Below are 21,990 nucleotides of genomic sequence, written 5' to 3' on the forward strand. Positions count from 1 at the left end.
CATGACGACGACGACTACGACGACGACGACGACGACGACGACGACGATGATGATGTTGATGAAGAACCGAACCCACTTGGACAAGTTCCAGCAGCAATCAGCCGAACGTATTTATACACATTTCCATAATGCTAATGACGTTACCGTCGCCGTGGATTCCGCGGCGTCATCGTTTCGTTTAATTCCACTCCATACAATGTGGTTGTCCACAAACACACCCGTCTTGGAAACAAAACTCGTGCTAAGGTCATTGGCGATTCACTCATAAAATTCCGAGTTCTGTATTTAAAAAAAGAAAATAACCCCAAGGAGCCAGCCGAACCTCCAAGAAAGACTGCTTTTCTGGGTAAAAAGAAGAATGAGATCGTGTATCTGACTTGATGGCTTTATTCTCTCGATTCTCTTGCTTCTCTGTTGCTGCTGTTTGCCTTTCAATCCCAACTGCTACATACATATATGTATTATATATATCCCTCGGTTTATTTATACACGAAACTCAAATTCAGAGTCCGGACACTTTCACTCCGCTCTCCGCACGAGCATCTTTTCGATTGTATCTTTTTAAAATCAGAGCAACACGCTAATTCCAAATTAAACTGAAATGTTTCGAAGCGTTTTCCTTTCCCAAAAAATATCCGTAAAAACGCGAGGAACAATGTAGATTTATGTGTGGACCGTCATGGCTGTAAAATGTTTGGTCATTTGTGTGGGGGGCGCACCCCTCGAATAATTGTTTATTTGTGTTTATTTTCGTTCCTTGGCCTTCTGCTTCGGGATTCTATATACGACACAGACGATCATTTCAAAATTCTGAAATACCTAATGGTTAAAAATAAAAATTCATTCCGAACCACAAAAACAAACCAAGGAAATCGAAAAGGCTGCCTTGGATGTGGGCCATGTGGGCAAGTGTTTAATCATCATTTTAGCGCATTTTTAGCACAGCATCCCATGTGCTGGGGCTAAGACAAATGGTAAAGGTGTAAAATGGTCTTTGTCACATTTGGTTTATGTCAATGTTGGTCTTTAGCACGTTTCAACCGATTTTCACACTTGGCTAATTAGGAGTAGGTGAAAATTCTCTGAAAAGCAAACATAAATCAGCCAAAACAATCAGTTCGAATGCTTTTTAATGTACTTAACTACTAAATTGTTAGTTTTTAATAGTGTGAAATGTGACATGGGTTGCCCAGTTTTGCATTGCATATTGGTTGAAAAACGTAAAAGTGATTTTTTTTTTAGCAGACTGTTGATAATTTACAAAAAATGTGCTAAGTCGTTTTAACTCGTTTAATTAAATAGGATTAAAAACGGCCAAGCCAGCCACCCATTCAGCCAATTCTATACAGTTTCCTTTTCGGTGAAAGTCATAGAAATAACTTTCTGTATACAAATTATACCACGCATTTGCCCACGCTGTAAAATTTAAATATCCCTTTGACATTTTAATGATATTACACCACACCACACCACGACTAACTTGGCTAACTTGGAGTGACAAACTCTCCATCTCCCTTTCTTATTCAAATATTTGTGCACCATTATCGCATTTCTGCCTGGAATGGTCGAAACAAAAACTTTGCCACAATCAGATTTAATGGTTTTTGGCGCTTGGAAGGAATTTGAAATTAAATTACGAACTTACTCAGTTGGTTTGCGTTATACATTATACGTTATACGTTATACGTTATACGTTACACGCTATACGTTATACGTTATTCGTATTATAACATTCTCGCCAGCACTCTTACGCTCGAATTAACTTAATTTTCTTCAGTTTAGGGTAGTTTAGTGCTCTCTCGCCATCTGAGCCTGAGCCTTTGCCTTTGCCTTTGCTTCTATAAGCCGAAACACGTTGCAAATCCCTGCTGTCATATGGGGAAGTCCATTGCGAAAATGCTAAGCTCCTAGAAAGCGACACAAATTGCAGGTGGCAGGCCGCAAGAGTGGGCGGATAATGTGTGCATCCCATTTATCCAGCTACTTTGCAATTTCCCTGGATGGCTTTTTGAGAAAATCCAACTTAATGAGAACGCGTTTTTTTTCTGTTTTATCAGTTTTTTCTGTTTTTTTCAGTTTTTTTTTTTCTGTCTGCTTGTTTATTTGTTTAATAAAACTGGGCGCCTGGCCAAATTCAAAAATTAAATTAGAGAAACTGCGCAGAGAGGCCACAAAGTAGAGAGTCCCCCAATTAATCATCAAGCAAAACAAAAATGTTTATTAATAAAAATAAACAATCAAAAGTGATATACGTGTCTAGAGGGCCATAATTAAGATGAGATTGATATAAGCAAAGAGGAAAAAAATACACAAATATTTGATCAATTCCAAGAGAATAATAACCAAAAGTTATTTGAATGTGTCACAAGATAAAAGGAATATATATATATTTTTTGTTGATCTGAACTTAACTATATATGTCTTTTATAGTTTATTTGAATTGGAGCACCAGTTTATAAATAAAAATCTATTTGGTTTTGTTACCTCACATATTTCAATTAAACTATCTGTCTTATTTGCATTTGATGCTATTATGTCTTTAAGCCGGTTTTTTCACTTCGGTGAATGGTTTCTGAAGGTTATTGAAGCGAAAAATGCATTTGCTAATTTATTTAAGAGGTGGTTGTTTTCGCAGACATATTTTTTTTTAATTTATAGTTTAACTTAGCATTATTTTTCTTGGCTCTTGGCTTATGCTTGTTTAATATTCTGAAAAGAAGTTAGTTTCCTTACCTGTGGTCAGTGATAAACTGCGATGATTTGACACCACTTTCAAGGAATTTAAATGCTTTTGGTCACCCCATCCGTATGCAAATTTTTTCTTCTTTTTTTTTCTCACTCAAAAGCAGACGCTCTCAAATAATGCGAGCAATTCCAGCAATCTAGTAGCTGACCACTCAAGTGTATTATAAAAGCTTATAAAATGCCAGAGGCAAAAAAATATATTTAAGTGGAAGGGGTGAGAATGGGAGAATGGTTGGTCTGTCGGTCGGTCGGTCGGTCGCATAAACACATAAAACCGCTATGATGTGTGACAAAGCCCAAACGTTTGTTTTTTTTTTTTTTTTCGCTTGATCCATGTTGCTGCCCGGGTTAATCAACTAGGCAAATACGGCCAGAACAACCAGCTGGTCGCAATAACAACACCGGCCCGGCGTCGAGTGGAGTGGCGTTAACATCCGCATCACAATTATCAGCCGAAGGCAACACGGGGGAGTAATCAACCCTCGAGCAAAAGTCAGCAACACTTAACGCCTTTTGATTGTTTAATTTCTCAAATTGTTTTATGGATTTATCCCCCTGGCTGGATGGCTGGCTGGCTGGCCTGGCCGTCTGTCCCGGACACACGCCAATGAAAAATTAATGCCGAGGGTGGCCAAAAGGACTCGGCTCGCACCGGCCAGGAGGACAACATCAAAAGCGGCGGGCTTCATTTTTCACCGCTTTTGACACTTTGCAGCCACCGAAACAAGTACGTCGACGGCAGCCAGAAACAATCAGCCAACCAAAGAGCAGCAACTCAAACCGACGGCTCACACAAATGGAGGATACCGGGGGGAGTTCTACGGGGATGCTAATCCCCCACTGACATACCACCGCATCCGGCGGACCAACGGACCACCAGCAGCAGCAACAGCCGCAGCAACAGCAGCATCAGCAGCAGCAGATTCACCAGCTGCCGCCCTCCTGTGCGCATATTCCAATCAAATTAGTTAGAAAGGTTTGCGCCAACGGCCAAAAAGCGGAGCTTCCTCTCTCAGTATCTGTTCATGTTCCGGTCAAAGCAAATCCCGGCGAGCAACGTTCGCATGCACGCACTCGATTCGGAAAAAAACCCAGAAACCAGATGAATCTTCGACCCAAAAAACGGTGATTCTACGCATCCGAAGTGAATAAGAACGAGGAAAGACGGAAAGTTATAAATAAAACACCTACGAGATCTGCAAGTCTGGGGCTCGTAATTAGAATGTGTCGCAAAACAGAGAAACATGAAATATTTAGGAAACCAAATGCGGGGAACGCAACGAATTTCTAGTGTGAATAAGTGAATGAAATGCACTGCAAAAATCTCAATAAAACATTATAAAAACGGGCCACAAAAATGTATATAAATTAAAACGCTTCATTTTGCCATGAAAATTGATTTGAAAAGTTTAAACATTAAAATAAACTGTTAGCAGTTGAACTAATTGCCGAAATTTTGTTTCGTAAAAACGAATAAAATCTACTCAATTAAAAAGTCTATTAAAAGCAAATATTTCGCTTTATGCGACTTATTTTTACATTTTCAAACAAAACAGCAATAAAAACTTTGAATAGCTTAAGAAATTGTGTTTTATGAGTGCAAATAACTCCTATAAAACTCAAGTCTGCATTCGAAATCCAGCAGCCAAGTTCAAATAAAGTTATAAAATATGCAAAACGAGCGCAAGCAAAACGCTGACATGTGAGGGACAGGCAAAGAAAAAAAATTTAACAAGTAAACAATCAAAAAAATCTTGTTCAACTGACACATATTTGGAGAAGCGTAAAGAGTAAACAAATAATACGAAAATTAAGTAAAGATATCAGATATGCAACTCAAACCACGAACAATAACGACATTTTGAAAGGAAAAAACATATTCCATAACTGGTGATTACAAAGAAGTAAGTAAGTATTGTATGGGAGGGATCACAGTTTCCGTTCGCTTCTCGATTCTCTTCCATTTGAGACAAGCGAAATAACTGAAGAAAATGAAAATACAAATGAAAATGAAAACAGACTGAACTTTGGCTGTGAAACAAAGACAAGAAACAAGATGGGGTCTCATATGAATTGCTGATCTCTCGAGGAAGTGTCGCAACTTAGCCTCTGCGAAATTAGATAAGCCCCTCGGGTTGTCTTATAGAGGGCAAAGGGGCGTTGTTTAAATATAGCGACGGATAAACCCTGTGGAACTCTTTGATAATAGTCTTCCCAAAGTTTTATTTCCCTACGCGTCTAATTTACTTTCTACTTAAAACCTTTTTCGGGGGCAAGACAATTTAGACCTGAAGAAATCGCTATGTAAAGAATTCGCCCGCATAATGATAATTTTCCACTGCTGTCTTTTGTTTATCCAAAGGAACTTTTTTTCATTGTTTGCTGTTTTTCGAGAATCTGTTCTCAGAATACTACGTTGTTGACTGCTTGAAAAAGACTGCTTTTTTTCCAGTTTTGTAGAACCAGATCTAGTGTGGGTAATTAAGATATGGCACATTGTTGTCTGAGCTAAACGAATTTCATCTATAAATGCGTTTTGATTTAGTTCATGGTCGTTTTTATACATGCATGGTGAATGCGTATTGTAACTATTCAACAAATTTAATGGAAACACAGCTGTAGTCGGAATGTTTTGCTGCCCCCCCGCACTGTTCAATTTCCACTTTTAAAATAGATCACTTGTGTTTCCATTGTTTCGATTTTTTGTATTGTTTTTTGTTTTTTTTTTTGTTTTTTTTTTGTTTTTTTTTTTTTGTTTTTGGGGTCCTCACTTAATCGATATGTGCCGGTCAGTCTGCGTCTGTTACCAGTGTGTTCGAACGTCCGCCATCCGTTGCCCACCGCCCATGTAGGAATCCCGTTGGTGGCCTGGTTTGTATCGGGTTTCCCCCCCCCCCCCCCACTTTTGCGGCTTTTGTTGCTCCGCCTATTAGCACATACACAACACACTGGATGGCAGAGTTATACACCGAGTGTGTAAAAGAGATAATTTCGCACTCGGCATCCTTTTTTTTTTAGTTGTTGTTGTTGTTGTTGTTGTGTGTGTGTGTGTGTGTGTGCAGCTTGTTTCGCTGTTTAATTTTTCTGCACATTGTCCGCTGCAATTAAGCCAAATGGTGAATAGCCAACTCGAGTTCCACAAGTGGGCTGATTTAAGTGCGAAGAGGCAGCGGCAGTGGCAGCGGCAGCGGCAGCGGCAGTGGCAGCACTTCCCATTCCTCTGCAGAATCCCGGGAATCCCCAGTGTCCGGGTTGGCTGGCAAAAAGCTAACCATTTACAACGCCCCCTCGTTTTTCTCTCCCATTCTCTTCCTCGTTGGGGGCTTGTCTAATTTTGTTGTTTCCGCCGCCATGGGGCGTATGATTTATTAAGTATCCGTCCTGGCTGACTTGTGGTCTCTTTCGCACTCTTTCACACTCAGGAAAAACAATCAGTTTTGCCTTCCAAACAACAGCAAAATCAATCTTGTATAACGAAACATATGTAATTATTTCTTTGCTTTGAGAGGAGGCCATTAAAAAAGTGTAAAAACTAAATAGCAAACACTTTGGTATAGCAGAGTGTCAAAATCAGATACGACTTCATCATGCGACTTACACACAAATGGCAGCCCCGAATTAAATAAGATTTGTGTGTCAACCCCCGCATATGAGAAGTTTCCTTTCCTTAAGTAACATGTAAGGATATACGGCAAATGACAAATAATTGCAAAGAAAACAAACTTTCCAAGGGGTGGCATTTCACAATTTGTCGTGGCGATGAACGAACTGGCATGTGCCATAGGAGACATTAGGCTTTTATTTAATTTGAACGATTGCCCCAACTAACCGTTGCGAAATTGGGCTTAACGAAGAAAATAAATTGAAGCCGGGTTAGGAAATTGAACCCGGACCTCGTTAGCTAGCTATCCAATGTTTATATTACAGGCCATTTAACTCGAGGCTATCAATTTACAAAATGATTGCTCCTAGATTGACAATCAACTTCCTCATTTTTAATGCATTTTGCTTCTTTTATATACAATACATTCTATTTTCTATATTCGATTTCAGAGGCGTTTTTCCTCAAATTAGATAAAATTATTGTTCTTAGTGCATGCGCGCTTTGATTACAATCGCTGGTTGTTTGCTGTCAGCTGCTGTGGCTTTTTATGGCTACATTAGAGTCGGAAGCTTTTCTAGATGAAGCGCCACCCCCATCACCCCACTTCCTGTCATCCGTGTAGAACAGGATTTACATCACACCCCGAACCGGGGCTCATCTCTTAATTAGTTTAAACATTGAGTGGCTGGTTTCTTGGGTGGAGATTTGCCATGTTGACTTTTGGATTTGGATTTTAATTTGCAACACTTTTGCGAGGGTGGTTCTTGTTGTACCCGAGCAAGAATTATCATCATCAAAAATGTAAATTTATGTTTGCACCGAAGCGATTTATTATCTCTCTCTCTCTCTCTCTCACTCAATTTCCCCTCCCGTTCGCATCGGCCATATTTATGACCCCCAGCCAGCTTTCTTGCAACAGTTTACGGTTATTAAATTTCTTGTCTCTGCTCTCCACCAAGAGGCCACTGGCCGCCATCCGCCATCCTCCATCCGCTATACGCCATACGCTAGCGTCATCAATTCAGTGCAGCAATCTCGCCGTTGCAATCGTATCGGGTTGCCAGTAAATTGCTGTTTCGATTGTTGCGATTTTGTTACACTATCTGTTGATATTTTATCTCTTTGTAAAAATTGTTAATGACTCGGAAAATCTCATTGTTGATTATGAAAATATCGGTATCAAAATATCACTATCCAATGAAATTTATACTTAATAATCCTATATGCTTTTATCTTGTAAGTGAGTTGACATGAACTCTTTAAGATTATTAAAAAAAAAATACTTGTTTGCTCAAGATTGCTTTGACGGTTTTTAAACTAACATTAAATACCAGCTCTCAATGCAATAAAGTCAATGTGCAATTTGCATTGCCAGTAAATTGCTGTTTCGATATGTTATCTCTTTTTGTACAAATTGTTAATGACTCGGAAAATCTCATTGTTGATTATGAAAATATCGGAAACAAAATATCACTATTCAAAGAAATGTATACACATACCTTAAAATCAACTTGGTTATGATAGCTTTTTACGGTTTTTAAAATAACATTAAATACCACCCCTTAATGCAATTAAATCATTGTTGCAATTTGCATTGCCAGTTAATTACTGTATCGATTATTGCGATTTTGTTACACTAACTGTTGATATTATATCTCTTTTTAAAAGGTGTTAATGACTCGAGAACCTTATTGTCGAGTATCAAAAGATCACTATACAACAATATGTATATATAGGTTTCTATGAATCAAAAGATCGCTTTGGCGGTTTTTAAAATAACAATAAATACCACCTCTTAATGCTTGCAGCTAGCAATAAAGTCAATGTGCAATTTGCATTTTTAAAACTGATTCCCATGTACAATAAACCTGTTCCATTAATTGGAAGTTCAAATCAAATACCGGAATCAGATTATGCAAAATAAACGGTAAATACAATTTGTTTTAAATTATATTATTGTTTACCACAAATGGTAAAATAAATTGTTATTCATTGTAAAAACAATGTTTTAAAAAGTTATGCGATGAGAATAACTTACAATATAAAAAACTCCCTTGGGTCTTTTTGGCAACTACTTTCTATAAGTTTTGCGACCAAGGTGAACTGCCACGTTCCTGAAATTGTTGTTTCGCTGGATATTAAACAAAATCAGGTTGTGAAAATTGTTGAAAGATTGGTTTTAAATTATTTTTTGAATCTTTTCGTGGAAAGAGAAAGGTTTTGAAGGGTATTTGTTGCTTCGATTCCATGAGCCTTGTACTTTTCCATCTTGTTTGCCCGCTTGTTGTTTTAATTTTTATATCTCTTGGCATTTGGTTTTTCTTACCAATAATAATTGCTTGCACATTGAGTGCAAATTAACTCAATTTCCCTGGCGTGTTTGATGGTTTCTTTTGTTTAACCTTCCTTCAACACCAATTCGCCAGCTTGGAGAAACTAGGAAGAGAAAGGGCAGCAGAGGCAATGCCAACGATTGTCTGTGCCAAGACTCGAGTGAGAGGGAAACGAATAAAACGTACAACAGACCACAGGCACCACCAGCACCACCACCATCATCACCAGGCCAAGACAAATCGGACCTCGGGGCACCGGATTGCAATGGATTCGAATCGAATCATTACTGCTCCGCTGTGGCTGGAACGACGCTTATCTTGAACCTAATCTTTCAATTGTGTGGCTTTTCTGGGTTATTTGTCCACTTTGGATTACTGCAGTTTCGCAAGACAAATAAGAATAGTTCGTTATGTCATTGGTGGAACTTTGCGAGTATAACATATGTTTGCATTTATGTCTCCCTTTGATACTTGTTTCAAACTAATGAAAAGCCACAAAAGCACTTACACTTTGTTTGACTATAGAAAACACTTTGTTTGTGTCGCCTATAAAAAGCGATTATGCCAGCGACAATAATTAGCTGTCAATCAATGCTGACAATGCATATAAAGAGGCCTTTCAAAACTTATATAATATGAACATGTGTCTTCAAAATCTTTTACAAATTTCGAAATATTTCGCCGTGTGCATTAACCGTTATCCGTGTTCTTTTTTTTTTGTCTTTTTTTTTACCAGCTATCATATAAATCACTGAAAATATTTTTTAAATTTTGATGCTACTTTTGATTGTTATTTATTGAGCTCCACCCATTAAATTTGCATTTGGTACTTGTGATAGTCGCAAAACAACGTGCTGCTTTCTCTTTCCGTTGTATTTGGTCTAAGTGGAGATGTACAAACATTTAAATAATCATATTATATTTTTATTATACGTGTCATGCCCACTTTAAAGCGTATAAACAGCAAACAGTCGACTGTGAAAAAACTGCCGACGGCATTTTTGCACATTTTTTCTCAAGCTGGGGACAATATTTGTCAGGCTATTTTATCGCTTATCATCTGCATGAAATGCTGATCATTAAAATGTTTTACGGATAACAATCAATTATACGAAAGTACTATTAAAATCTTTGCAATCTAACATGTAGTTCGATGACCACTCATGTCTTGCTAAATATAAATATTTATTTTTTGTCGACCATTTTGAATTTTTTTGTATTAAACTCTTGGATGACACGGACAAATCTTATTTTTTACCGCCCGGCTTGATTGGCTATAACCAACTTTATTGCAAGGCTTGTGTACAAATCCTATTACCAAATCGTTAGCATCTGGCAGTGTAATTGTGAATTCAGCTGCGTGTGTTTATTTATTTATTGGTTCGAGTTCGAAGTCACCAAAAAGCTTTCCACTTCAATTGATATTTTTATTAGACAACAACAATGCCCCATGTAAGCGATTATTATAATTTCAGTGTATTCAACACATTTGCCCCTATTTTATGCGTCGGTACACTCGGTCACACATGCACATTTATCTACATATATCCGCTTGATCCAGCCGGACGGCATTTACTTGGATTGTCATTTACACTTGATGGCAATGGTGGTCCGTTGCGCCGTCTGTTCTTCTTTTTGCTCCGATAGCCAGACTGCTGCTGCTGGTTTTTTTGCCGAGCTTTTCGCTTCCTTTTTATATTATTTGCTTTTTTCGGGTTTTCGACCAGTGTTCAGTGTTCCCCCCCCATCATTCCATCCTCTCATCGCCTGGTTATGCATTGTCGGGCGGCATCTGCATTCGAAATCGTTCAAATTTCCTACCCGTTCCGTTTCGTTCGGAACTCTTTTTCGCCGAGCTCTGCATAAATTGTGGCCGGTCGGTCTCTGGTACGATTTTATGTCATTTTCGGAACTGTATTGCCATTACCATAGCCTAAGCACATATCTCCAAAAACAAATCACATTGTCAGTTGTTTTTGGTGGTAACCAGCTCTTTTCGCCTTTTTTTTTTGTACGCCTCTTGGTAGCGTATGTTCAAAATTGTATCAGCATTCTTTGCTCTGTTTTACCACTCTGTTCCTTTCACCTTAAGTAACCGTTTTTTTTCCCCCCCTTTTTTTTCAAAAAAGATCTTGAACTTGATAATTGATTTTGTGCTATTCATGCACCTTAATTAATATTTGCTTTGAAGCAATCATACTGCAATTATTGCATTCAGTTCGTAGACATGTAGCGTGTGGATATAGTATTTCATCATTATGGGGTGGCCAGGCCGCATAAATGTGTAAAAATATCCACCGCGTTGTCGATTAGGAAATTTTAATTAACATGCTCTTTTCTACAACGATATTAGCCGTATGCCTTGTTGGCACTATGATTTGTTGAGTCTGCCCGCCATGCGTCTTCAATGAAACCACTCAATTGGAAAACAAAAGCAAATTATTTGCTCCAAATCGCAACAGAAACGAAAACGAAAACGAAGGTGCTGTTTTGTTTTTTTTTTTTTTTTTTGGTGCTTGTGTGGCGTTGGAATTTTTGCCAGTCGAATGCCCAGATCCGAACCGATCCAATCCAATCCGACCCGATCCGATCCGCCTTCGCCACCTGTGCAGTTTGGGGACTTGGAGCTAACGGCCAGCTGCCCATAAATCATTAAGAGCTGGCTCTGGGCCTGGCTTGCCGTTCAAATCGAAAGATTTCTGACTTCGCCCATTCAACGTTCAATGTCAGTTAATTAATTAATTCATAATTTGGTCGCGAGCGAGCGAAAAAGTGAAAGAAAGAGGGAAGATATGAGCAGGAAATTAGCTGGATAGATATTAGATATTGAATGCCCTGGTTGAATTTGCCATTCATATGATAAGAATCACATTTGGGTGTCGAGCTATGTTTATGTATAGTCAAATATTAAACAGCATATTTGCATGCAACACTTGCTTGATATTGGCTAATAAATTTTGAAAAAGTTAATGTCACATAGCATTTAAAACTTGGGGGTATTGATATAATGTATCTATAAATAGAAGGGGGTATCTTATGGTACATTTTATGACTTGAATTGAGAAATATGTTCAGCCTTAAAATTTGTTATTTATTATGTACAAACTAATGCCTTGGTCTCAATTAAATTACTAATAGCATTGCATGCGTTGCATTGTGCAATAAAAGTATTGGCTAATGAATACTAAAAATGGCTTTTTTGGCTAAGTTAAGTTTTTTTTTTTAATGGAATATTCAATGATTTGGGTTTGAACGAAAAACTTTCTTTTTTTTATATATATATTAACTTAAGAAACTACATTTGATGTATAAATATTTATATATATCGACTAGACTTTCAATAGTTCACCAAATGGCATACATTCGCTTGGGAATTTTTTGCCAGTGAAAGCAAAGGCTGCAAATCATGCACCCACAATGACAATTTAAATGCCAACAATGATTTATTTCACGAATCGAATATTTATTTTATTCCTCTCTTTCTCTTTCAGATAAATCGCGACGATGGACTGCCGCAAGAAATCTGCCGGCAGTGCATGGCCCAGTTTTTGATGGTGGCCAAGTTCCGGCGGAAATGTGCACGGATGCAGCAGCGCCTGCAGGACTTTGCCCAGGAGATATCCGACCGTCAGACGGCCAGACAGGCCAGGCGTCAGCAAAAAGTGCAGAGGGAGCGTCTGGATAGGAGGTCGCAGGCCATCCAGAAGTGTCCCGAGAATTTGCCAGAGTCACAAACGGACCGAAAACGCCGCATGGTATCGGAATCGGACAGCGAATCGGCAGCAGCAGCAGTGGCAGTGAAACAGGTGCGCACGGAATCGAAGGATTTGCCGCCCCCCAGCTCAAGTCGCCTGCAACTCCGTCTGCGCAAGCTTCGCACCTTCTCCATCGGCTGCGAAATGGACCGTCCATCCGCCTCCATCGATGCCAGCAGCATGCCCTGGAAGACGAAGGCCGCCCGCAAGCAGCTGGCGGAGACGTGGTCGTCCAGCTGCTCCCCGGACGACCTCTCATCGCCCAGTCGCGAGCGCTCCAGCACCAGCAGCAGTGAACACATGAGCGACCTGTCCGTTGGGCCATGTTGTGGCTTCGAGAGCGACAGCAATCCCTCCTCAACCTCTAAGTTAGCACAAACGTTGCAAGCAGCCGCCGCCGCCGCTAAGCCCAAGTCGCCGGTGTCGCCAGTGCCGCTGAAGGCATCGCCAGTAAATGATTTGCTGCCGCGAAGGGGTCGCCGTCCCAGGAATTCACCTATTTACATGCCGGCCAAAAGGCAGCGGCGATCGGTGGTCAAGAAAGAGCAGGATAAACCGAAGGTTAACGCTGAACCACTCACCGTAGAGAAAACAAAGTCTGATCATAAAGGCATCTTTCCGCCGGAACCAAGGGTTGAGAGTCGTACCCCATTCTGCGATGAGGCAATCGACAGCACTTCAGATGTGCCAAAGGAAGCATCTTCGACTGTAGTAACCAACGGGAAGGAGAATGAAATCTCTTCAAATGGTTTGACTAAATGTTGCGATAGGGTCAACGCCATACAAGCGGACGCAGATAACACAAATACAGCCTCCAAAAGCCTGGAGAAAAATGTGTCCAATGAAGTCGCAGGAGAACAGCAAAAAGCCAAAACAGAAGAGGCCAAAAATGGCATCAGCGATAATGGGGAAATATCTTCTATAGAGCTGACGAAAAACTTAAAAACAGCAAGTGAAAGCGAAGAAACAATTGCACAAGAAAATTCTTCTCATGATATTTCTGCCGAAAAAGATACAAATGAGGGTGATCCCCTGCAGTCAGAGGAACTTACTTCATCCACAGAACCCAGTGAGACGCCAGGCGAAGCTGTTGACCAGCCGGAAACTGTGGAGCCGCTGAAAACTGTGAAGCAACAGGAATCCGATGGACAAACGGAAGCGACGGAGAAACAACTGAAATCGGTCGATGGTGAGCAATCGGAAAGTGTGGACCAAGCAGAGCAGCAGGAGATGATAGTGAGCATACCGCTGGAGGCGCTCAATGAGGATCTACAGCGCCGCCTGTGCGTGGAGGAGGCGGCAAACCGCGACATTGCGACGCCCAAGGAGCTGTCCCTGCAGCCCGACGATGTGAACAACAATGCAAACGATGAAAATTTTTGCCAGGGTGCTACAGCAGATAGCTTCAATGCTGCTGTGGCACTCCGACCCAATGAAATTGAAGCCACACCAACGGAAGCAGAAGAAGAGGCCTCAAGCGGGGCCGAATCCTCGCCAGACGAATCGGATATGGATGAGGTGCAGCCGGTGCGATCCGGACCCACGCCCATGGACTTTATGGCCGAGTTCGCCAAGCACTGTGAGAACGGCATTGAGCAGCTTAAGGTCACCACTCCGGCGGCATCGCCCCTGCCCTTTGACGATCTGGAGGCCAAGCAGAAGCTGGAGGTGGAGATGAACGACGTGGAGACCACTCTGAATGGCATTCTCAACGAGATGCAGGACCAGCACATGTATACCCCGAATTGTGCCCACATTGATGAGTTCCTTACTCCCGCCGACTATGCTCCGATGACTGAACAGGAATCCTCCGTCCCATCGCCTCCCAATCCCTTCGAGCAGAGTCCAGTGGCTGAGCCGGAGCCCAAACCCTCGGCCTCCGACGATCCCTTTGACAACAGCAACTTTAGCAACGAACTCATCGGCTTCCAGAACGATATTCCTTGCTTTGAGAATATTGAAGCCACTCCGGAACCGGGACAGACTTTGCATCTGGAGCTTACTCAGTTGTTGAGGGATCTACAGCCGGCGCAGGAGGCTCAGCCGCAGGAGCAGCAAAGCAGCCAGACCCAGGACCCAGTCGTCGTCCAGGCAGAGACCCAAGTGCAGGCTCAAAATGAATCGGAAGACCCCTCTCCGCATGGGTCACGCATGCCGACTCCCATATCATCCCCTCAAGCTCCAATGGAATCCGAAATCGAGACGCAGATGCAACACGAAGCCCTAACAGTGCAGAATCCACCAAATCAGCCTCAAGTACAATCTCATGACCAATCTCAGATGCAATCTCAGATGCAAGACCAAATCCCACCGCAAATGCAGTCACAGATTCAAGGTCAAGTCCAAGAGCACCAAACTATACAGATCCTGCAACCGCAAGGGCATCCCCAACTGCAGCTTCAATCGCAGGTGGTTCCCCATGTCCAGCGGCAGGGCACAACCACCACAGTCACCTACGAGCAGATCTATCAGCAGCACATTGTCCAGCAGACGGTGCAGCAGTCCTCCAACAAGATGCAGGTCATTTCGCTGCCCTCGGCTGGATCGGAAACGCGACAATGGCAGTCGTCGACCCAGCAGTCGACGCAACAGCAGCAACAGCTCCAGTGGTCGTCGGTGGGCGGTCTGGAGGCCATTAAAAGTGCGCCCGTTGAGAGTGTGGCACCCACTACCACCACGTACTACATCAGTGCCAGCGATCTGTATCCGCAGCAGACCACTGAAACCTACACCATGCTCCAGCCGGCATCCAATGAAAGCTATATGCTTGAGCCGGTGAATCCGCAGCAGCAGCAGCAACGCCAGCGACAGCTTCAGCTTCAGCATGCCCAGCAGGTTCAGCGAGCCCAGCAGCAACACCAGCAGGCGCAGCAACAACCGATTATGATACTGATCCAGCAGCCAGAGATGCAGCCGATGGCCTCGGCCAGCAATCCGCAGCAGGCACCGGTCCACGTCTACGGCGCTCCCATCAGCAACAATTTGCAGCACCAGAACAGCCAGCGCCAGCAGGTGCGACAGCAATACCAGCGGCATCAGTTCCAGCAAGGCCAGCCGCAGCAGCAACACCGCCTCGTTCAAAGCCATCCAGTATTGGGAATGCCGGGAGCAACGTCCATATCGACCAAAGTGACTCCCATTCCCGCCACCACGCCAAAGGGTCGGGCGCTGACGCTCAAGTGTCGCTTCTGTCAGAACGGACCGCGCTTTTCCAGCAGCCTGGAGTACAGCCGGCACATCATCGATTTGCACCCGGCGGTGGCGCCGTTCAACTGCCCGCACTGCCCGATGGCGTTTGCCGGGAGGAGCAAGCGTTCGCAGCACATTCTCAGCCATCATGTGGTGCAGCAGTACCAGTGCGGCCAGTGCTCGCAAGTGTTCCCCGCCCAGAAGGCACTGGACATGCACATTCAGCGCTTCCACATGACACTGCAAACGGTGGATACGGTGAAAGTGGAGGAGGTTCAGCTGCAGATAATGAACGAACGGAAGCAGCGGCCTAGGCAATATAAGCCACGGCTGCAACATCAGCAGCAGCAATTGCAACCACTACTGCAGCAGCAGCAACAACAGCAGCAAGAGCAACAGCAACAACAACAGCAGCAGCAGCAACAGCAGCAACAACAACAGCAGCAACAGCAGCAACAACAACAGCAGCAACAACAACAGCAGCAACAACAACAGCAGCAACAACCACAGCCCGTGCAGCAAATCCATCAACCGCAACAACAGCAGCAGCAGCAACATGCGCTGCAAATGCAACAGCCACAACAACAGCAACCGTTAATGCAGCCCCAATCACCCCATCCATCAAGTGAGTTTCTATTATTTCTTATACTTTCACCCAAACAATGTCTTATTAAACCATAATCTTATCTTTAGCAATGGAAATTCAATCCAGCACAACAACACCACGAAAGATTCTCTGCTGTCCGGATTGCGAAGACTGTAAGTTAAATGGAATAATGAAAATAATGAAATAATCGCTTAGCCGCTCTCAAGTTTAATAGCCAGCCACTTAGTGGTTAAAAACCTGTGGATGGATGAAAAAAAAAAAAAAAAAAGAGCAGCCAAGCGTTTTACGCTCTCTAAATTGGTTCCGATCTAAGACTTTTCCTTTTTCCCGTTTGTAGGCACATCCGGTCACAGCCATGGCAACGTACAGTTCGAGGAGCTACCGCCGGCACTGCCGGCTCCGCCAACGGTGCTCACTCCGCCCTCGACCATCGTCTCGGCTCCGTCGCCCCAACCCATGGTGTACTCGCAGCACATAACAATGCCGTCGCCGGAACAATCCGAGCCAGATTCCACGACCACGTTGCGCCAGTTCCGCAAGCGTGGTGTGATCGTTGGGCCACAGGGTCCGCTGCATTTGGCCACACCAGTGGCCTCGCCCTCACCATCCTCGTCGCCGTCCTCCTCGACGGTGGATCATGCACCGCCAGCATCACCGGCGCCGCCCGCCTCCCCAGCGCCGCCCCCATCGCCCGCTCCGCCCACGGGCCAGGCGGTGAGCGAGCTGCGGACGAGCCACCAGTGTCTGTACTGCGAGGAGCGGTTCACCAACGAGATCTCCCTGAAGAAACACCATCAGCTGGCCCACGGAGCCCAGACCACGATGCCGTTCGTGTGCAACATCTGCAAGCGTGGCTATCGCATGCGAACGGCGCTGCATCGGCACATGGAGTCGCACGATGTGGAGGGGCGACCGTACGAGTGCAACATATGTCGCGTACGGTTCCCGCGACCCTCGCAGCTCACGCTGCACAAGATCACGGTGCACCTGCTTTCGAAACCGCACACCTGCGACGAGTGCGGCAAACAGTTTGGAACGGAGAGCGCCCTCAAGACGCACATCAAGTTTCACGGTGGTAAGTTTCGGGGGGCAAACGCCTTTGGAGGCGATGGACGGACTACTAAAGGGTTTATTTTCGGGTGATATACCTATACCTAGAGTTCAACTTACCATACTAATCCCCCCATTCATTTAGTCTTAGTGCTCTGTCGTAGTTTGAGTTATAAGCCTCTTACTAATCCTCCATCAATTGTTATCGTTGTTGTCATTGTTGTTGTGTCGGCAGTTTATTCAACCGTGGTTATATGTTCCAAAGGTATGACAACCATGACCGATTCGCTTTCGATTCGGGAATACCAATATCGATTAATGGTGTGGGTGTTCCCAATGCTGCTTGGCAAGTGATAACACAGCTTGCGAACTTTTTATTATGCTTTTTAGACAATAAGTTAACATAGAGTGTTATTAGTAAACTTGCATGCAGCTTGTCAGTGGATATAAAGCAGAGCGCAAACGCTTGGTAGTTGTACACATTGTCGGCTGACTTGCAAGAATTGTATACAAGTTAATTACCCGACTTTGATTGCACTTTGATATTCGAGGGCTCTAGCTTAGCGTTCCTAATTATTGACAATTGACAATGCCCCTTGTTATTAATCCGATGACCCGAACACTTATTTGTAATCATTTTGTAGAAGTAGAAGTGCGTTTCGTAACACGTGGGAATTTCAATTTCAAAGAAAATGGTTAATTATATTGTTATTGAATAAACATTTATGTATGAGCTGTATATTACTTGCTTTACTTCTGCTTAGCCTCGGTAGAATTCCATGAAATTCCAGTTGCTGAAACAAAAACCTTTCCTTTAGTTTCGCAACGCACTTTCAACCCCGAAAATTTCACAATCAATGTTAAATGTTGGCTGGCCTGCTGCTGCGATAGCGACATCCGTAGGTTAGCATATTCGCTTGCGATATGTGTTTTTTTTTTGCTATCTGTGTTGGCTCTGGTTCCCCTCAAGATCACAGTGTGAATCCTAATCGCCGAAACATCGAACCCGAATATGCAGAAACAAAGGCCAACAACCAACCAAATTGTCTTTTCCAGCGCTCGGTTACCAGTGCGACTCGTGCGATCGGACATTCGAGTATCTCAAAGAATTGCGCAAACATCGACGCACCCACAGCGACATGTTTTACAAATGCAAGTTTTGTCCCAGCTCCTTTATGCGTTTCACCAGTTTTCGGGGTAACATCTCTTCCACAAATGGTGTTGCTAACATTGTTTATTCGGTTTTTAAAAATAACTACATTTACTTCAAAGTTATTGCCAAGCATAATTTTGATTGTTTAAATGGGTGAGCAGAATAATTACCATTGAATTTTTTCATAAGCAGCAAGCCATATAAATTATAGTTAACACCTACTAGTTTTGTATTAGCAATAATCTTTCTTTATATTTTTAATTAAATACTGATCAATGATCAATTAGTGTGTTTATGTTTAAAGTTTATTAGTTATTTACTAGCATTTAATTTGTCTACAAAGTTAACAGCACTATCCATTATTGAATTAACTTTAATTATTAAAGTAATAGGGTTTCTTTTAGTTGCTCTAGATATACTTAAGTATAGATTCTTAATTGCCTGATGCCTGTTTTGTTGCATGGCTCCTATGATAAGATACACACTAAGCTTTAGAATTAAACTTAAAACAGAGTGACTCATGTACTAATTAATTGTTTTCCACATTTTCTTTAGCACACATGAACTCGCATTTGCCACTGGGCGTATTTCTTAACGAGGAAGCCGCATCAAAGTCACCTAGCAACAACAATAGCAACACCGTCAGCGTTAAGCTGGAGAATCCACCCACGCCCATCGAGGAGACACCGCTGACGCCGATGAGCAGCGGTGGACACGTGTACAACAGCCCCGATGAATATCCCAATTCGGTTGAAAGCTGTGCTGGCAGTAGCCTGGCTCTGGAATCAGTGGCCACAACGCCATAACCCAGGTGGCCGGATTATATTTTAGTCCTCGAAGCTTTAGTTATAAGTCACGACCAGCAACATAGCCAAATAACAGCGGCACCTTCCTATGCTATTACCATGTTCGGTGGTGTATAGCTTCCATTCTTCCCATTGGAGCCAACCAATAAATAGTTAATTATCGACCAGAACCAGCAGACTGCATTGAATGCAATCCCATATTGCACTTAAGATACCTAGTAACTAAGCCAAGGATACACTCCCTCAGACACAAATCTTAAGGCTAAACATAATTAGACAATAAGCTAGCTAGAATCTAGACATTCATGCAATGAAACCAATTGAAACAAATAAACAAAGGTTAGCTTTAGACCATGGACATACACATACATATATATATATATACATATTGCTGATTTCCGTTCCCAGTTAAACTTATTGTTTTGAAGAGCGTTTAATGAAAATGTGAACAAAATAGTTCGATATCGACTAAGAACCTAAGACTAAGTAATCTACTAACAGCACTAAAAACCTTAAGTTACTACAATTTTGATATAGAATTTAAACACACAATTGAGACGTGAAAACCAGCTCAAATCGTTTTTAGTTCCATTTTGTTATAAGACGGTTCATTGAATCGAAACAAGGCAGTTGAATAGCCTATACAAATATTTTCCTTTTATTTATAAATTATGTAATAAACAAATTATGCTCCTAATGCGATCCAACGATAACAAACATGTTTGCCATTTAATGCCCCAAGTGGTGTACATAAAGTTTGGGGCTACTTAATCGTAATACCAGTCCAAGAAGAGCAATGAGAACGACATGACCAGCAGGAAGAAGAGCGACCACACCCGGAGGCCAGCATTCCTTTGAGTGGCCTGGCGGATTTGCTCGTTGGCATCCTTGACGTTCTCTGTGGTGCCTACGACGGCACTGACAATCCTGTCGATATTGTGCTGTTGCATGGCGACCTAAAAGGAGGGCAAAAAGAGGATTAGAGGTGATTAAGTGTGGTTGGAACTATTTGCTTAATTGCTAATTAAATGAAAAATCGAAAGGACTTATCAGAGAGCTTAACCTTTTCCTTTTACAAAAATAATCCCAGTTTATTGTAATTCCTTTGACTTATTAATCTAAAAAAGGCCAATTAAACTGAAAGTCCAGCTTAATTTGAACTAGGTGTTTTTTTTTCATTTATTGCAAATCCTTTTGACTTATAATCCTCAAAAAAGCCAATTTAAACGTATGGCGAGTTTGATTTGAGATAGCACATATGGACAATGTGTTTCATTTTATATAAAACAATGAAAAGTCTTATTGATTTGTTAATCTTAAAAGACCCAATGAAAAAGCACCTATTGAATAGGACTATTTGCTATACTAAGGAGCTCATTTAACTTGCTAAAAATCTATTTGAATTATTAATTGTAAACAAGCAAATTAAATATGTTGGAATTTGAATACTTCAAATACAATATTTATATAACAAATTTAAGAGTAAGTGTGTTTTTTGAAGTCAAAAAATTTGTTACTAGTGTGTAGCAACAAGAGTATCATTCGCAAACCACAACTTCACTTTAAAAAGTTAGCCTTAGTTGTTTTGTTACTAACTCACCTTCTCGGTGAAAATATCCTGCAGCTGGGCAATGTCCACCACGTTCTTCTCAATCTGCTCCACCTCCTCGGAGACGCCCTGTAGGAAGTTGTAGATGTGCACGTTCTCCGCCTCGAACAGTTGCACGTCCTCGGCACTCAACGGATCGTCGTCGTAGGGCTCCTGCTGCTTCTGGAGCTCCTCGTCCAGAGCCACCTTGGAGGATGAGTCGTTCAGGGTGGACCTATTGGGCTTGCTTCGCTTTCGCGTACGTGGTTTGTGCTGGCTGGCCTGGGCAGGCCCTGCTGCCTCCTCCTGCCCATCGTGGTCATCCGCTTCGGCTTCATCCTCGTCCTCATCCCATTCGCCCCAGCCATCGTTGCTCCAGTCGTTGTCGGCGGATTCATCCGCATGGCCATTTGCCGAGGGCGACGCTTCATTGGCATCGCCATCATCATTGCTGACCTGGCGCCTGCCCAACTTGCCACTTTGGCTGCCCGCTGGACGCACTGGTATCTTCTTCTTGTCCGCAGCCAGCTTAAGCAGTCTGTAGGTCTCCAGCTCGTGCTGCACCCGGTACTTCTTCTGGTCCAGATAGATCTGCTCCACGCTGTGGAGATAGCTGACTAGAAGGTCCAGCACGGCATCGATGTGCTGGCGTTCCTGGGCCTTCCGCTTGACGCCCTTCCAGTCGCTACGCATCTTGGCCAGATGTTGTGTGTAGAAGGTGACGAACTTCTCCGACTCCCGATCGATCAGATCCCGTTGGGCGTCGGTCATGTGGGCGGCGGTCTTCAGGTGCTGCCCGATGCGCATGTAGGCGGTCCGGTTCTCGATCAGCACATTGCGCAGGGAAGTGATCTTGTTGCACACCTCCTTGGCATTCTTGGCGAAGTCATCCTTTGGGCCAGTTGGAGTTTTGGTGGGCGCTGGACCCGGTTTCGCCTTGCCAGCCAGCTCGGTCTTCCTCTGGAGGCGCACCGTCATAACACTGGCCTTGAAGGTCTGGGTAATGTCCATTTCTATACGCTATCCCTAATTTTAAACAAATTTGTAACAATTTTAATTTTAAATCCACATCATCGGCCCAGCGCAGAGTGACCGTTTGTTAAATGCAGTGTGACCGTTAAATTATACCACTCAGCTTAAGGAAAATACTAAAATGCATT

At 42.8% G+C, this 21,990-nt stretch overlaps 2 protein-coding genes across 7 annotated transcripts in view; one reads left to right on the top strand and one right to left on the bottom strand.

Moving 5' to 3' along the window:
- The window catches only part of LOC128252596 (uncharacterized), a 37,362-nt gene extending 17,403 nt beyond the window's left edge, over positions 1–19,959 (top strand). For 4 of the 6 annotated variants that reach the window (XM_052980406.1, XM_052980409.1, XM_052980405.1 and 1 more), the window contains 5 exons: positions 12,174–16,251; positions 16,320–16,385; positions 16,571–17,308; positions 18,340–18,480; positions 18,992–19,959. In XM_052980406.1, coding sequence (XP_052836366.1) covers positions 12,174–16,251; positions 16,320–16,385; positions 16,571–17,308; positions 18,340–18,480; positions 18,992–19,242 — 5,274 coding nt within the window. In that variant the 3' untranslated portion in view covers positions 19,243–19,959. Of the gene's footprint in view, positions 1–4,329; positions 4,654–12,173; positions 16,252–16,319; positions 16,386–16,570; positions 17,309–18,339; positions 18,481–18,991 lie in introns of those variants that run through there. The other 2 variants (XM_052980410.1, XM_052980408.1) reach the window with 2 other exon arrangements.
- LOC128252598 (syntaxin-18) lies at positions 19,878–21,946 on the bottom strand. Its single transcript, XM_052980411.1, has 2 exons — positions 20,843–21,946; positions 19,878–20,198 (listed from the first exon to the last, which is right to left on the bottom strand). The coding sequence occupies exons 1-2, from the start codon at positions 21,839–21,841 to the stop codon at positions 20,010–20,012; spliced, it is 1,188 nt and encodes a 395-aa protein (XP_052836371.1). The 5' UTR covers positions 21,842–21,946; the 3' UTR covers positions 19,878–20,009.
- Positions 21,947–21,990: the final 44 nt, after the last annotated feature.

The sequence above is a fragment of the Drosophila gunungcola genome, chromosome 3R (genome assembly GCF_025200985.1).
Source record: "Drosophila gunungcola strain Sukarami chromosome 3R, Dgunungcola_SK_2, whole genome shotgun sequence".
Taxonomy (NCBI): Eukaryota; Metazoa; Arthropoda; class Insecta; order Diptera; family Drosophilidae; genus Drosophila; species Drosophila gunungcola.

What these genes read in the sequence shown, in the direction of transcription:
- LOC128252598 (XM_052980411.1), bottom strand. Translation starts at nt 21,841, where the DNA reads ATGGACATTACCCAGACCTTCAAGGCCAGTGTTATGACGGTGCGCCTC. An exon ending in AGGATATTTTCACCGAGAAG is followed by an intron (nt 20,199 to 20,842) that starts GTGAGTTAGTAA and finishes CCCTCCTTTTAG; the next exon opens with GTCGCCATGCAACAGCACAA.